Below are 17,500 nucleotides of genomic sequence, written 5' to 3' on the forward strand. Positions count from 1 at the left end.
CAGTTGACCCTCATGGGGTCTTATCCCACCTCCACGCTGACCCGCATAGTTCACGTCTTCACTCACAACATCTGCACCCCCCTCCTAAAGGCAGCAGCCGGTCTACTCTGCCTCTCTGACACCAAATGGCTCCAACGTGTCTCCAACGTGGAGGCGCGCAGTTTACGGGCTGCTTCAGTTGGATCATCGCGGGCGGACACGCGGCCCCTTCCCTCCCCGCCTCACGGCTACAACATTCCGGATGGCATTGTTTTCACAGACCCAGGCAGGGAGCAGAGAGCTGGGAGGACACACACACACACACACACGCACACACACAAAACTTGTTGCCAACACACTTCGATCACATTTCAAAGTAAATTGATCACTTCGCTAAATCAGTGCGTAAAAAAGCGCTTTTTAAAAAAACTCCCTTTTTCTTTTGTTTTCCTGCAGGATCTCACACACACACACACACACACACACACACACACACACGGCACATGGCCGCCCCGCCGCCGCTCCTTTACCTGCGAGATGGACATGTTCAGGTAGAGGAAGAGCCCCGTGGTGGACGCGATCTGCAGCACCACCACCACGATCACCACCATGGCCACCCACATCCTGGACGGCGCCTCGCGGCGCCTCGTCCCGCTCGGCCCGCCGGCCGGGACCATCATGTAGGTGGTGGACTCGCTGCTCACCGATCTGAAGTAATCCTGGTGCTGCTGCTGTGCGCTCGGAGTGGCCATGGCATTCCCGGACGCATGAGCAGACCACAACGACACCAAAAACAAAACTACAAAAACTCCCACAAAACTACAAAAAACAACAACGCGGAGCAGAGCTCGAGCTCCATGCGCCCGCTGGAGCCGACGATGGGGTCTTCTCGTGGGGAGCGATGGGGGGAAAGGGGGAGGGGAGAGAGAGAGAGAGAGAGAGAGAGAGAGGGAGGGAGAGACGAGCTGGAGGAAGTGTAAGAAGTTGGGATCTGTCCTCAGCTGCTGCGTGAAGTGGGCTTGGAGCTGCTGAGGGAGGCAGCGGAGGACTGATGGGCTGCGACCGAGCAGCGCGCAGCAGAGAGGGGGCTGGCTTAACCTCTTCATCACCCTGGAGCGCTCCCTCCCTCACACACACACACACACACACACACACACACACACACACACACACACACACACACACACACACACACACACACACACACACTTTCAGTTTCAACGTTCAGCAGCAGAAAGATCATTTAAAGGTACATTACTCTCAGTTTTTTGTCTTTTTTTTTGTTCCAATGGAAATGACTAAAAAAACATTTTGCAGCTGATCTCTAACAAGTTTTTTTTCTCTTAAAAAAGCTAAATACATATTTCTTGATGTGTTTCCTTGTGTCAGAGCGTGTTGGTGCAGAGGGAGCAGACTCTGCTAAAGGTTGAACTCGTCATCACACATTATGTCATGATGTCTGTTGTTCTCTTCACAGGTTGAGTCTCAGTTCCAGGACGCGCCGCCAGAGGGCGCTGCTCCGACTGCCAGGATGGTTAAGAGGGGGAGAAAGAAAGAAAGAGAGCAAATATAACTTATACAAGTGTTGTTGCAGGCGGGAGAGAACATTTTTTTTAAGCAAAACTACGGAAGCCCATGTCCGCCACAAAAAGGTCATAATTATGAGACAAAGTTGAAATTATGAGATACAAATTATGACTTTTTTTTTTTTTGAGGCCTAAATGAGCAAAATGTAATTAAATGTAGTAAAATGTAGCGTTGTTGGCATGAAAGCATTGAAACAATGTTGCCAAAAGCATGAAACAAATGAGTACACACTAGTATTGAACATCAACACAACGTTACAATTACATTTCAACAAACCAAGAGTTGAATTTTTCAAAATAAGAGTTCTTTATTTAATTAAAAGTTTGACTGTGTTTCTTGCGCCTCACCTTTAATGCACTGACCTCACACTGCTTTTGATGTGTGTGTGTGTGTGTGTGTGTGTGTGTCTTCCTCTTTGTAATAGTAGAGTTCCACTTCCCTCCTTTCTTCTCGGAGCTGCTCTCCGCAGAGCTTGTGGTCTATTTCATGTTGCTCAGCGTCGCGGTGCTGCAGAGTATTTAGTGTTTGTCCTCCGGATCGTCTCCGTGAAACAAGTGCAGCTGATGTGTTTCTGGTGTTGACTTCACGCAGAGCGTCACAGAGCTGCACACAGGCCGCAGACTTCACTGCTGGAAGAGCAGAGACCTCATGGGGAGATGACGACGTCGAGCTTTCATTGCTGCAGACACACATTGCTGCATGCAAAGCCTCCGTCCGCCTCAACAGCAGCAGCAGGCCAGTGAGTCAGGATGTGTTCCCAGACTGTGTCGCTCCTTCAAAGGAAGGTTGTTGTTGTTGGTCTGTCTCAAGGCAGCTGTGACGTCACGGGGCTGACACATGGCAGGTGACTTCGAGTCAGATGGACCCAATACATAAAACTAAATATTAAATATTTGACAAAAACTTTTTAAATGAATAAAATCAATCACAAAAAAATACAAAAAATTACAAAAAATACAAGAAATTACAAAGAAATACAAAAAATAACAAAATTACAAAAATAAAATGAAAATTATAAAAATTTACAAAAATGAAATGAAAATTACAAAAGTTACAAAAAAATCTAAAAATTACAAACACATACCAAAAATTACAAAAAATACAAAAAATTACAAAAAATACAAGAAATTACAAAGAAATACAAAAAAATAACAAAATTACAAAAATAAAATGAAAATTATAAAAATTTACAAAAATTAAATGAAAATTACAAAAGTTACAAAAAAATCTAAAAATTACAAACACATACCAAAAATTACAAAAAAATAAAAATTACAAAAAATTACAGAAAATACAAAAAATAAATAACAAAATGTAATTACAAAGAATACAAAATACCAATATTTTTTTCCCCACTTCATTTTGCAGTTACGAGGTTTTGCACTTTGTCCATCGACACATCAGGGTTATGCATGTAAGGTGTACAAGGACACACAAACAAAAATAAAAAGGTTTTCATGAAACACTAAGCTCTGAGAGGACTTCCCTCCCTCTTGTCCGTCACTCACAGCCTCTCAGACGCAGACGAGCTGACAGACTTGAACATCGTTGGTTGGAGGTCTGGCGTGTCATACCGGCGCTCAAGCCTCCACTGTGCCAACGCGTTGGTATTTTACATTCTGGAAGTGAGACCAGGCTGTGTGCGTGTTTTTAACGTCAACCAGAGATCAGAGAGACATCACACATGCTAATGATGTCTAATGATGTCAGCGCACAAGCAACACCGCAGCGGATATCTGTCTTTTCACGAGCGGCTCAAAGCAAGTGAACCAAGCGGTCTGACTTTAGCTCAGTTTAAAGACAACGTAACCTCTAATCACATGATCAATCTCGTGGCACCCTTCGCTCGTCCTCAAGGCACCCGCATTGGGAACCACTGGTCTAAACAAAAGCCTCCCATTTGTTTCCTTTACATCACCACAAACAGCTGGACAGCGCTCGGCGTGTGAGGCCCGGGAGTCAGATGTTTATCGAGGACGGGAGGCAGATGAGCCGATCACGGACCGGCAGGCTCTTTCCACGGATCAGACCTTTTTCCAAAGGGGGTTGAAGCCAAGTCCAGAGTGAGACTTTTGAGAAAAGAGAGTACGAGTTCAACGTCGAACTTTTTGAGAATGAGTGACATGTTTCTCATCCACTAAAGCCGGCGAAGCCCAGACAAATATGTCAAGTGGAATCAGCCGTGGGCCTGCAACACATATTAAAGCCATCTGTTCCCCTGACTGGGACTTGACTTGCCCAGTACAGATCTCATTTGCCAGGTGGGGAGACGCCGTGGTCTGCAGGTGAGACTGAATACAATTTTGAATGAAATAAATATCAAAAAACAGATGGCTAAATCCATGGCAGATGAAAAAAGACAACCGAATACTTTCCGTGAACGGTTGTTATGATGGGTTGGACATCATTGGAGGTTTGAAGTAGAGTCCTTCAGGGCAAAAACTGTCCAAGGTCTTAGTGTGGATGATATTTCAACACCTCAAGGTCTTAAACAGACACATTTCTAACAAAGTTCGCAGGACCACGATACTCAAGCTGATGCCTCAAGCCGAATGCACGCATGGACAATTATCCCAGAGAGTAAAATACAAATTATTTTTGTTAAAAAGGTTCAGCACAGACAACATCCCTGGAAAAGATCTCCGAAACAAAGATGCCGAAGCCAGAAGGCTTCGGTGTGGCATTCCAGCTCAAATCTTTGTGAAACCAAGTCTGCAGCCGCTCACAATGGATTCCAATGAAAAATGTTTTCAACTCTAATTGTAAAAATATGACTCGGATATATATGTTATGGGTGGATAAGGGATTCTAATGCAGGAAAGACTGCAACAGAGATAAGGCGTATCAGATTTTGGCCATCTTTGATGTACTTCGGCTCTGAAAGTCTTTCCAGAAATACTTCTTTAACCCCAGTTGAGCCCCGGCCATTTCTCTCAGAAATTCCGAAAGGTTTGCATACTTATAATAAATACAGAATATATCCTCAACCACAAGGGCTATTTGAATGATTTCAAAAGGTAGAACATACAGAAAACACCTGTGAGACCAGTCAAGAGGTTCATCTGGCGGTGTATGTGTTCATGGTTTATTGGTTGATCATAGAACACATCAAAGAAAAAAAGAAAGAAAACTTCCAGAAAGTATTTTCTCTTTTTAAGGATGCACATCATCAAACTATGTAATAGCACTGCATGCTAACAGTGTCTCTGCAAAGTTAAATATTTCTAGCAATGAATTTAGATTTCGTGTACCGTAGGTTTCGGTCCGCTGAAAGCAAAAATGCCCTAACTTTCTTCCTGGACCTTGGACGCCTCTGGTTCACGACAGATGCACCACTACATACCAAGCAAGTATCACTTCGTCCATAATTGAGTTTTTTTTTTTTTTTGGGCTGGAAAAAAAATGCAATGTGCTTGATATCTTTGTCTCACAGTGGTTTTGGCGCAATTGGCGGATTCCGTAGGTTGTAAGCTTTCCAGAAAGGTGCGCCAGTCATGTGTGGCATCCGTCTAGGGATATGAAGACGTATGTTTTTACAACATGGGGAGCTCTCTCGACTCACATTTGAGTACTTCAAGGGTTTATGTTAATATGTATGATTGAATTGTGTTATAAACATGTCCAATGGACTTATATGCTCTTGTAAGGCCAGGCTGAAGAGGGTGAAAAAGTTAAACCTTGTCATTGTGAGCATGTTAACTATTAGCTAAAGAAGAAGGGTGAGGCTGCATTCTCGACTCTGCAGGTTTGCTGATCCCACCTCGCTCAGATTTATGAATTTGGAGCCGGTTGCCAACGATTCCCTCATAGAAAAGACCCAAAGGTGCACTCAGCAGCTCTTGTAACCACCTACACTGAAAATAAGTATGAGACACGGGTCACGGATGACTTCCAGACTTGTGTTTGTCAGTTTATCTGGCGATTCTATTGTGTAGGAAACTTGAGGCAAACCACGCATGAGTCTTTTCTGGCACTGACTCCCTTTACACTCTAAAACCGGAAGCTGCTGTTGAACAACTGTTGGTGAAACACTTTGCTCAAGTTGAGAGAAGGTCCTGGGGTTACAGGCAAGATTTCTAAAATGTTTAAACCTCGAAGCGCTCTGTTTCGTTCTCGTTGGCGACGAGCAGTATTGCATCTGTGTTTTTGGATCTCACTTCCCAGAGATTACCTTTTCTGTGAATGTCACTACGGACACCCAGCTCAGCATCAAACCACAGGCAGACAAAGTTAGCGACGAGCTAGTAAACATAGCATTTAACGGCGAGCTAGCAAGATATGTTTTGCTTTGGAGTTGGTGGAGACCAAAAACAGAGATAAAAAAGAGTCACAATTCGAGGTGTATCAGGTTTGTGCTAATGCTGCGACGTGTCTTTTAAATATGAAACTAGACAACTGTTGCAGCTTAATAGTTTATATTTTAAACTGGGAAATGCCACAGGGTGCTTCAAAATGGTACTGACGCATGAGGGGAAACCTGTTATAACAATCCAAGTGGTGGAAACAAGATGTTTTATGAACGCACATTAACGGAGAGGAGTTGCCCGATATCAGCACATTGCAGCCAGGCCATTGGCTGCCGTCTCCTTCAATACTGGAGCAATTTCAAAAATTCTTGTCTCCATTAGTCATTTCGACACAAAAACTTGGGAAAATGGTTTCCAGGTTGAAACATACTAATGTTACCCTTTAAAGTCCTCCATGACACATGCTTATTATGGTGATGTATGGAGTTTGCTTAAATATCCTCTTTAAATCTGTTGGACACGCACTGTTTTCACTTGTGTAACGGGTGAATATGTTTAACTTAAGTGGGTTTTTACAGACAAAGAGATGAAGTATACCTTTGACATTTCGTTCCCATTATAGTACATAGAATCCCCCCTGCTGTACATCCTCTGTGTGTCATCACGCCTCCGCTCTCGGTCTCCCTCTCTCCCTCTGGCAGCCAACCACCTGACAACACAACAAGCATTTCTCCAGATGTGTGTGTGTGTGTGTCCTCTGACGCCACAGCTGTCCACCAAGCCCTGCAACTTGTGTGTGTGTGTGTGTGTGTGTGTGTACACATGTGTCAGGTCGGTCAGCGTCCCGTGGTGGGGAAACATAATGGTGATCAGCGGTGGGAGTTAAAAGTTCAGACTCAGCATTCCATGACATATTATGTATCTGAGCCAAGGGACTCTGACACACACACACACACACACACACACACACACACACACACACACACACACACACACACACACACACTGCTGACTGGTCAACATGTGTAGTGCTCCGTTTGCATGAATTTGTGGTATTTAAGTCTCAAAAATCTTTAGATTTAGCTATTTTTAGGTTATGTTTAATGTGTTCGTCCTGCCGAGCCGGGCTCAGACCAACTTGGACCTCTTCATGAGACCAGTCCAGTGGTGCAGCAACACACTTTTTTAACAGGAATGCCACATTTTGGCTCGCAATTGTTGGCAACAAAAGATTTTTTAGCTGCAGGAATAACTCCCAAACAAATCAAGGAATGAGTTATTTCTTGACGGTTGCCTCGTCGACAAGTTCTTTTAGTTAAGACCCTTGAAACAAATACTTTGCTTAAAACAAGTTTCAGGTATTTTGTACTTTTGTTTAAGTTTCGTTCGCTTGAGGGAAATAAAAAAGACGGTTTCAAACGAGTGGCTAAATGAGCCGGAGCGCTCATATAACCGAGCCGTTAGCTTGTTCTGAGAACGTTAGCTTGTTACTTCTGGTGATTTGTGGAAAGAAATATGTTGCTGGACGAAACGTATAAATGTCGTAAACGTGTGTTCGCCACGGAGCTTATTATGTGCAACAATCCAAAGGAAAAAAATGCCAAGTGGCTTTTCGTCGAGGGACACAGCGCGATGCTAACGTTTGACGTTAGCCTTCTAAAGATCCGGTTCCTGAGAAATAGAAACCGCAGCGCGGTGTTCAAGAAGCCCTCCAACTCTCACAGCTCTTCACGCAACTTCCTGGATCGTATTGTCACCGCCTCGCAGCATTCGAAGTGACGCTCAGCGTGTTAGCATGTTCATTAGCAGGTTAATTAGCACAAAAACAGCTGAGGCTGACGGCATCGTCAGAGTCAGGAAGACGTCTCCATCTCAGTCCCAACAGAGCCGTGAACGTCGGTGATGAGCGTGCACCAGCTGACTTTGTTTTCACTCCCACTCGTCCCATCTGTGCTGGAGAGAAAACTGCTTTTGTGTTTGTATTTAACGCACACATGCAAACATTAGCCATTTCCTTCAAACTAAAAAAGTTTGTTTGCATTCACGGATGACTAAGAAACAATAAAAAACGTTTGTTCCAGGTTAACATTTTTATTGAATTTGGCATTTATTGACTCGTATGTCAGCGGCAAACTTAATGTAATAGAAGAAACGTAAGGAAAGGTGAACATTTTTTATTTAAAAGTTTTTTCATGCCTCCTGCAGGATCACATCCCTGTGGCGCACCATGGCTGCCTCCTCTCCTGGATCTGAAATCAATGAGTAAGTGAGTTTTAAAATGTGTTTTTTTCCTCCTGAATGCCTGCAGGGAAATGAATCACTGAATCTATAAAGATTTCAAGGACGATTAAACGGGGGAAATAACCGAGTAACTTCCAGGTGCCGCACCCGATTATCAAGCGTTGTAGGGCTTTATTTGCTTGTGGTCGTATTCAATTCAATGCAATGCAATTCCATCTTGTTGTGTTCAGAAGAGATATCTCAATGGGAAAAAACAACAAATGTGACAGTGTTAGATGTCAGTTAGTGATGGAAAAAAACAAGAGCAACAAATGACCAAAAACAGAGTCTTTATTCTTGGAATTGACAATACAGGCGTCGGTTAATAAAGACAAATCAAGAGACACATTACAAGTCATCTACAACGCACAATCGATAAATAAAGTGTCACCAAACTGGCATGAATGTTTATGGCATGGTTATCCTCACATATAAGACACTGCTCCTGTATCGCCATCTACAGGACATCTGCTGCTATTGCAGTTGGATCTCAGTCAAAATTGTATCCAAGTGGAATTTGAGTTGAGTTTTACTGCCAAAGTACTTTTGATCCATCTTGGACTATGATCTCCAGCTTCAAGAATAAACAGCTAGCACAAAAACATGTTATTAAAAGTGCCACATTTTCTTTTATTTTTCTCTGTTTGTATTTTGCAATAAAAATTAATATTTCACAATCAAACTCCTCTTCATCTGGATGAGATTTCACCAGACTTTTATTGAGAAGTTAAACGTAACAAGATTGCTGCAGTAAACCACATTTCAATGTCTGTCAGTGCCGACTGGAGGTGACGTGTTTGTGGATGTCAATATTTTTAAAGCCAGTCGTCATAAACACGATCTGGTGAAATCTCAGTAAGACGCTTGACGAGCGTTTTGGCTTCATCGAGAGAGGAGGTGATGATGGCTCCGGCCAGTTGGTGGGCCAGTAGATGAAGATCGCTGTCCTCGGCCGTCTGTCTTCCGTTTTTATCGCTCAAGACCGAGTCGACGATGTTGCGCGAAAGAGCCTCCGCGAAAGCCGCCATCTTGGCTCCGTGGCGAGATCCTTCTTCAAAACAGTCCCTTGACGAATCGTCCGCTAAGAGCGAGTGCATCAGATGCTCCATCAGCTCCACCTGAGGGTCGCTGCCGGCCCCGTGGTCTTTGTCGTTTCCGTCATTTGGGGTCGGCGGAGGCGTCAAAGGCGAGTAAACCTTCGCCAGGCCTCCTTTCAGCATCCTGGAGAAACTGTGTCGGCTCCTCTCGAGCTCGGGGAGGAGTGGCGTGGTCGGAGGGGCGTCGGGGTAGTCGAGGGATCCGCCGCCGGTGAGCCCTGGCTGGGACAGAGCCGGGTGACAGTGCCAGGTGTCTTTGGAGGTCTGGATTTCTTTGCCTGGATTCATCTCTGTGGACCTTTCGCTGTCCATACCGTCCATCTCCACCACGGCCGAACCCTCAAGATGATGATCCGCCAAGTTTAGACCGCCAAACACTTCCCTCAGAGCGACCTCAATGACTGCGGAGGCGAACTCTTCGGCTAACATCTCCCGGTTCTGATTCAATCTGGACGCCCGGCAGTCCCACTCGGGTGCCAGCGGCTCCATTTGCCTTTGAAATGACTGGATTATGTTCTCGGACATATTTTGGGCAAACTCCTCAAGAACCCCGGTGTTGAGGTGGCTCCTTTTGAGGCCTTGAGGATTGGGCCCTTCCACCGTTTGATCAGCGCTCACTGCCGGCATTGGACCCTGTGAGGACAAATGCAATACTCTTAGTAAAAGCAACAGGAAATACTGCCTTTCCTGGACCCTCCATCCGTTTGGCAGGAGGTATATGTTGAAGGCCGGTACAAGGCACACAGGAGAGTCCAGAGATGGTTTGAACCGTTGCGTTGCCCCTGTATTTAGTTTAGTATTTTGAATTATATTTTTATTAGAGTATTGCATTGCCAGGTGTTTAGTTAAAGCCAGGCAGGTTTTAAATAGTCTCTCTAATTGGTACAGCATTTCCCTTTTATATAAAAAAGAAAGTTTATAGCACTTGTTTAACAAGGTTAGAAATGTTTCCAGAAAAACAGCAAAACAACAACCAAAGAGTACAAAAGAAACAACAACGGGTCAAGGGAATAAAATTATGGGAGAATAGAATTAGAAAATAAATACATTGGCCAGAGAAGACGATAAAAACCCAGCAGCATATTGACTCTGGATTATATAAATGATACTAATGATGTCTGATTTTAATGGGCAGTCTGGAGGCTTTTAATAGCAAAGGCAGTTCTAAGGGAACGCCACGGCGCATAAAGTCTTGATGTATTTTGGAGCAATTTAAAGCTTTAAAAGGGATCAGTCCATTTTTTTTTAATCAATACGGAACACAACTGGCTTGTATTACATTATGTTGGCTTGTACAATATAATTTGACTGGAGGAGAACGATGCCAGCGTTAAGTGCTTTGCAGGATTCCAGGTGAGAAACAATAAAGCACGTAAAGGCCGAGCAACGTGGAGCCTAATATAACAGAAGACAAACAGGATCTGATCAGGATTATTTTGAGTTGACTAGCTGAGAAAACGCCTCAATCAAAGAGATCAAATATTACACAAACATTGCTTTAGTCTTAAAGATCCTGACAGTCTCCGCCAGTTTCAGATTAGATACGAAATTAATCAGATTGAAGGAATGTCAAAAAATGGACTGATCAGGACTGATGTAAACGGGGGAGGAACACAGTCACTGAACAGAAAGTCCCCTTCGAAGCCTCCGATGAAGGAGGATTGAGGCCTCGACCACAGCCTGTCACCATATGAGCTGTCCGCCAGCCAGAATGTGACTAGCAGGAAGTACTCGGCGTCCTCGGCGTGCAACCTGACGTCTTCTCTAAACTCGGTTCGCATCGGCAGCTGCGTTTGATAATCGTCTCTTTAAGTCGAGAACAAACATAAAAGGAGCAAAACAAATGTTACATGAATTGTGTGTTATGTTGTTTATCTGCGACGGCCTCTGCACCTGTGCACCGACAACGATTGATACTGAACTTCTGCGAGAACCTTTTTATTTTAACCTCACCTTGCTAGCGTGACTTTATATCCCCTGCTACGGAGTGAAGGTTGTATTTTGGGTTTTCTGACTGAGAAACGAATGTGAAACTGAATTTAACACCTCAACAACTTCCTCATCCTGCTCTTCTCTACTGTCCGACATCGTATTACTGGAAAAGGGTTTCAGGTTGAGCATTCTGTGGCCATCTTGGGATCAAAATGACCTCAATTTAATTCAATAAAGTTACATTTCAGCCAAACCCAGGATGATTTGACATCTTCAAAGCGAAGCCTCTCATGCAGCTTGACTTTCTGGGGAACTTTTTTACGCAACTTCATACAACGCTGGAACACGTCACAATATCATCCCGTCATTAGACCACAGCCCTAGTTCAAGGAGAGGACACGAATGAAGCGCAGATGTGGAACAAATTACGAATTAAACGAAGAATGTTTTCTGCTGGCACGCAGTGGGACTTGGACCATCCTGATGTTTCATCAAATGAGGATGCTACTTTATTCCTGTGTTTTCTTGTAAAACCTTGTTCAAACAAAGTCTGCTGATTATGATGGTATTTAGTAACGCAGCTTGCAGTTTCCACTAACAAAAAACAAAAAACCTGCACAAAGGCCAATCGGGGCCATGAAACTCAGACTTCTTGACCTTCTTCAAGTCATTTAGTGTTTCTAATCAAATCCAAAAAGAGATTCAGAATAAATTTGTGCTCATAAATTTGTCTTTACACTGTATTATCTTTTGTTTACAATATTTCAAGTCATCCTTCGTAAGACTAGAGATTTAGCGCTACATGAGTAGATAAAAAACAGAACATTTAAAGGATTCCTGACTGACTTATAGTCAAATAAACTTGCTTTCCATAAAAACAATTAAGGATTATTTGGCATGGCAGAAGAAAGGGGGCATCTCTGTGATGTACTTCACCTGGAAGAGGCAGAATTGCATCTCAAAGGCCAACTGGATGAAGATTAAAGCTGAAAAGTTACGTAATTGTACCACAACATATCTGAACATACATGAAGCGGCGTACGCTGAAAAGCAGTCAGACTTACCAGACGATAACGGCGCTTCTCTGTTTGGCGTCGCCGGTGCAAATGAGTTTATAAGGAAACGCGTTTGACAGACGAGCTCACCCACTTCCTGTGTGTGTGTTTGTGTGTGAGCGTTATTTGCACTGACAACATAAAAGCGAATGCACGTACACTACCGGTCAAAGGTTTGTGTTCACGTAGAAATGTCCTTATTTTTCAAAGAAAAGTACTGAATTTCAATGAAGATAACATTAAATTAATCAGAATATTTTCTTCTGTTCACAATGTCAAGGTGATGAAGAGGCGGGTCACGAGGGAGAGGAAGAGGAGGGAGATGAAGCAACACAGACCCGGACCAACGCCTCAGCGCTTTTGTGCTTTCTCCTCCAGTTTGACGCACTTTTCTTTTCGATTGTAAACGTAATATGACCGTGTTCTTGCGCAGTGTTTATTGTGTACGTGTTATGCAACACCCAGACAAATTCCATGTATGTAAACAACATACGTGGCAATAAGTGGTTATGATTCTGCACAACAAAGATTTCCTTTCGCAGCTTCAGCTAAACTCCAGTAATTGTGAAGCTATCCCTGATTTATCTGCATGCAAACTGAAGGCATTTCTGTCTTGGATGGGTGGAGATGTAATAAAAAAAAGGCAGATTGCACTGCGTGAAGCAATAACCAAGGGATGTTTTGTTTCGGGAGTTTAATGAGACGTGGCGTGCATTTTTAATGGCTGCATTATTAATGACATACCTCTTTTATGGCATTAATAGTGCTTTTATACAAAATTGGAAGAGAACATTAAATTAACTTGAGTGATTTATCTGCTTTCCTATTGAGACTGAAACATACTTTACGGGCTCTATTCCAGATTTCAGACAGGATTCAGAGACAAGTTTGTCTCCCAAAAACTGCGAGCAGCTGGATGATGTTGGCCTGCCAGCATCCCCCCGACCTCCATCCTCAACGCTCTCAAATGGGATGTAATGAGCCTCTATTATCCAAACGGTTGTCTCGGTAACTCTGTTGTTGGGTCCCAGCGTGCCGTTTCAGGAAATACTTATCTCTGTGTCAGCGAGCTCGATGAGTTAAAATTTATTTTATGGGTTATTTCAGATGTGAATTACGGCCTGGTGGGAAATCATTGCATGCCAGACCTGCGTTACACAAGCATAAAATATATTTAAAAAATATGTAGGTGTCATTTTTGTCAGAGCTTTCTTGGTTGTCATCAAGAGAAGGAATGTGCACATGTCTTTGATCAATATACTGTCATTTAAGATATAAAACAGCACATTTTCTGTTCCAGGACGTATAAAAACCTTGAATCCATAGTTTCAATAACTTTGCAGATGATGAACATTTATTTGCATTAATAACTTGTATCGTTTGATTGAATGTAAGTCTATTTTGACCGTGTTATTATTTTCAATTTGACTGAAATACATTAAAAATATGCATAAATATATTTATTTTGAAGTGTTAAAAAATATGTATGACCATGTCCAAAAATACACTTAATATATTCCACGTGTCTGTCCTGAAATAATCACCATCAGAGCATCCGTCGTGAGGAAAATGTCAATATAATAACTACCGTTTAAACCGCCATGTGCCGCGAGGACGTTTGAAAATCACGAACATCCTCCTTCTAAGGTGTGTTCGATTTACGTCCGAGGGAGCGATATAGGTGGGCGGGGGTTATGCGGGAAACTATATTTTTAATGGATACTGCATAACTTTCTCAATCACAAAACGAAACAAAATACAAATATACGTAACATTGTTGTGTATAATCAGCTATGTATGTATATTCTTTTACCGCTTTTAAGTGATTAAGAGTTGCTCCGCGCGGAGCCGTTGCTGTGAAACCAACGCCCCCTTCCTGGGAACGGCATCCCTGGCGGCTACCTGATTGGTCCGACCGGCTCAAATTCCAGCCAATGGGAGCGCGGCGCAGCAGATTTGGATCCGCAGCTGCAGCGCTTTTTTGTTTGAGCTCTTTTCTGCGAAGCAACGCGGCGGACTTTGGACTATTTACAGCAGATTAAAGCAGATAAATGTCGTGTTTCCTCTTTCTGGAACCGTAACAAACCCACAGGATTTACGAGACGCGGTAAGGAAAAACAAAAATACATGATTTCAGCTCGATATTGTACAAATCCGAACCAGGTCACATGCGGAAACGCACAGACGGAGACAGTCATTTTTTTTAAAATTATTTTTTTACATCTTCGTATCTAAAACTTGTTCAAACTGCAACACGACACCCTATTTATTTTAATACCGACCCGCCATTAAAAAAAATAAATACAATTAATTGTTTTTAAATGTGTTTATTTAGCAGATCAAAGTGTAGCCGCCGCCGCAGAGTGTGTGTGAGTGTGTGTCGGTGAATAAAAGGAGCAGCCATGCCTCTAACGAGGACCAAGAAACCCGCTTCCACTGCCGGGACCAAGGTACCCAAACTCAATGCAACCACCAGCGAGAACCAGGTAAAAACACAAAAAAACATACGTTAACAATGCTAATAAAGTTATTTGAACAAGCAGCTCTCATGCAGAGGAAGAGTCTGTAAACACAGATGTCTGTTCCTCCCTAGTTGCATAACATTAACTTGCAAAAAAATGCATGCAACATGTAATTTCTGCATGCACGTGATTGTTTATTTTAATACTGTGTGTGTTCTCACTTCCTGGTTGTGTGTCTGCAGGAGGAAGGGCCCCAGGTGAAGCGGTCCTCCTCCCCTCCCCAGGGGGCCCCGAAGAAGAGGACCGCGTTCATCGACATCACCAACGTAAGCTCGGATTCAGGGTCCAGTGGAGGATGGACACACACACACACACACACACACACACACACACACACACACACTGGAGGTAGTGAGGGTCACATCTGTAATAATTCCTCCTGATATCGTTGGTTTTTTTGCTCCCAAATGTCCACAGTGCAGCGGCTGAAACATCTGCTTCACGTTCATGTGAACCTTCTTCTCACTCTGTTTTCATAGTTTGAGTTATTGAGCCACTAAAAGGAGAAAAAAAAGCTTTCTCAGATACAATTGAAATAGTTTTTTGCGCTTCATCTGGAGCCACGCTGGGTTTTAAATCCTCCGTGTCATCGGTCACGGGTCCAACCCTCGAGTGCAGCTGCTCCGCTCCTCACAGGCCATAAAAACTACACTACCCCCCACCCCCCCTCCCTTTTTTTCCTTCAAAATTTGAGATTTCCTGGACCTTTTTTATAATAAAGTCCTTCATCCTTCATGTGGCTCCAACTCCAGCTTGTCTCTCCTCCAGAGACACACACACACACACACACACACACACACACACACACCCCTCAAGAGAGAGAAAACATTGCTATAAAGAAAATATATCAAAGGCCCTAAAATATATATGACAAAACATGGTTCTTTATAACTAAATTATTGTAGTAAATAATAAATTTCACAAGCTGCTGAAGCACAAATCAGATTTTCAGAACACAATTGGCTAAAAGTGAGTTTATGTTATTATATTAAAGTATGTGGGACTACTGTCTTATAATATACTATTCATTACATTTTAGAGGGAAACCACAGTCCTACACGGCAAAAAAGTATAAATACAAAGAGCACAATCAAGTCGTTATTACTTATGAACTCATAACTCACTGAATATCAAAGATATGCATGCATACATGCATACATACATGCATAGACATAATGACATGTCTAGAATCGGTTGCCAGTTTCTCCAAATAGTTGCCGCTCTCTGAGCGTCTCTGTTGCCGTCCGTACTTTGATTTAAATCGTTTACCAAACGGCAGCACACGTGAAAGAAATATCTGATTTATATTTGCAGACGCCTTTTTAAAAGTCTGTTTTTATTACTTTTAAGATTGAGTCCACATTTGCCTGCACGTGTGTGTTTTATGGTGCGTTGCGAGCGTCCTGCGCGCACCGCGGGGGGCGTTGATGACTTGGTTATGCCCGCGTGTCTTTAATATATTAAAACATCTTTCACAGATTATGCGAGCAGCGAGCAGTCTGAGGGAGAAACAAGCCGGCCGTATTATTTTAAAGCGCTCAGAACGCAACTTATTGGGATCAGCTGTGTCCCCAAAACATGTTTTCATTGGTTTTTACTTGATGTGTAAACGCAGGGGAGACGTCTCTGGTAGCCACCTGTCAATCACCTTGTAGCCCCGCCCCTAAAGCGCCCCTTGTTTGTTTGTCACCTCTCGCTCTCCTCCGTCGCTCTGCAGGCTCACAAGGTTCACATCAGCCTCCCGGGGAGGAAGAAGAAGGACGCGAAGAAGAAGGACGCGAAGAAGACGAGCGCCGCCTCCTTGTCTGCGAAGAACCACAGCAACCTGACAAAGTAACGCAGCCGCGCTTCACCTCCTTTCACTTTGCCTCCTTTCTCTTCACCTCCTTTCTCTTCACCTCCTTTCTCTTCACCTCCTTTCCCTTCGCCTCCTTTCTCTTTACCTCCTTCTCTTCACCTCCTTCAGTTCTCACATGTTCTTTTCTTCATGTGCATCTTTTCTTCCTCTGCAGGTCTTCGTCGGAGAGCTCGGAGGCGTCGCTCGCTGAGAGGGAGGAAGAGGAGGAAGAGGATGAAAAGAAGGAAGAGGAGGAAGAGGAGGTAGCGGAGGCGCAGACGGCGGCTCCAGCAGACGAGCTGGCGGCTGCGGCGCCTCCTGCTGCCGCCGAGGTGCCGGCTCACCTGCAGAAACAAGAAGTGAGGAGGAACTCCAGGAAGCAGCTGTTCTGGGAACGCCGTTGCCTTTTTTGCTGTTTGTTAATTATCGTTTCTTCCTGAAGATCCCAGCGGAGTTTGACATCGACTCTGAGAACTCTGAGGACTGTTACATGTGCCCCGAGTACGCCAAGGACATCTTTGACTACCTGAAGCGGCGAGAGGTGAGCCCGACCATCGCCAGCGCACGGCTGTGAGTACAGAAGGTCAAAGGGTCGTCGTTTCCTGTGTTTTCATCTCTCTCATGATGTCGTCCTGCAGGAGAAGTTTGTCCTCCGGAACTACATGTCGGATCAGTGCAGCCTGAACCCGGAGATGAGGGCCATCCTCATCGACTGGCTGGTGGAGATCCAGGTGAGTGCCCCTGCTGGCCGGCCCGGGAACTGCGTGCAGATGTTCCCACGCCTGCGGCCATTTTTAAAGAGGCTTTAAAAAAATCAGGAGCTCGGTGATGCGTTCAGGCGCTTGTTGGGCGACGGCAGCAGCACGTTGACTCACTCTGTGTGTTCAGGAGAACTTTGAGCTGTACCACGAGACCCTCTACCTGGCCGTGAAGATGGCCGACCACTACCTCGCCAAGACGCCCG

At 44.0% G+C, this 17,500-nt stretch overlaps 2 protein-coding genes across 4 annotated transcripts in view; one reads left to right on the forward strand and one right to left on the reverse strand.

The window, feature by feature from the left end:
• tnfsf10l (TNF superfamily member 10, like) overlaps positions 1 to 865 on the reverse strand; it is a 52,086-nt gene extending 51,221 nt beyond the window's left edge. The window contains exon 1 of the mRNA XM_068587687.1: positions 510 to 865. Coding sequence (XP_068443788.1) covers positions 510 to 731 — 222 coding nt within the window. The 5' untranslated portion in view covers positions 732 to 865. The remainder of the gene's footprint in view (positions 1 to 509) is intronic.
• Positions 866 to 14,142: 13,277 nt separating this feature from the next.
• Positions 14,143 to 17,500, forward strand: part of ccnb3 (cyclin B3) — a 6,534-nt gene continuing 3,176 nt past the window's right edge. The window contains exons 1-8 of one of the 3 annotated variants that reach the window (XM_068587914.1): positions 14,143 to 14,284; positions 14,513 to 14,627; positions 14,882 to 14,965; positions 16,417 to 16,532; positions 16,712 to 16,895; positions 16,979 to 17,077; positions 17,175 to 17,267; positions 17,425 to 17,500. The exon at positions 17,425 to 17,500 is cut by the window's right edge and continues 62 nt beyond it. In XM_068587914.1, coding sequence (XP_068444015.1) covers positions 14,580 to 14,627; positions 14,882 to 14,965; positions 16,417 to 16,532; positions 16,712 to 16,895; positions 16,979 to 17,077; positions 17,175 to 17,267; positions 17,425 to 17,500 — 700 coding nt within the window. In that variant the 5' untranslated portion in view covers positions 14,143 to 14,284; positions 14,513 to 14,579. Of the gene's footprint in view, positions 14,285 to 14,512; positions 14,664 to 14,881; positions 14,966 to 16,416; positions 16,533 to 16,711; positions 16,896 to 16,978; positions 17,078 to 17,174; positions 17,268 to 17,424 lie in introns of all 3 variants that reach the window. The other 2 variants (XM_068587912.1, XM_068587913.1) reach the window with 2 other exon arrangements.

This window comes from Clinocottus analis, unplaced genomic scaffold (assembly GCF_023055335.1).
Source record: "Clinocottus analis isolate CAN_PGR_092001 unplaced genomic scaffold, fCliAna1.0.p SCAF_21, whole genome shotgun sequence".
Classification (NCBI taxonomy): Eukaryota; Metazoa; Chordata; class Actinopteri; order Perciformes; family Cottidae; genus Clinocottus; species Clinocottus analis.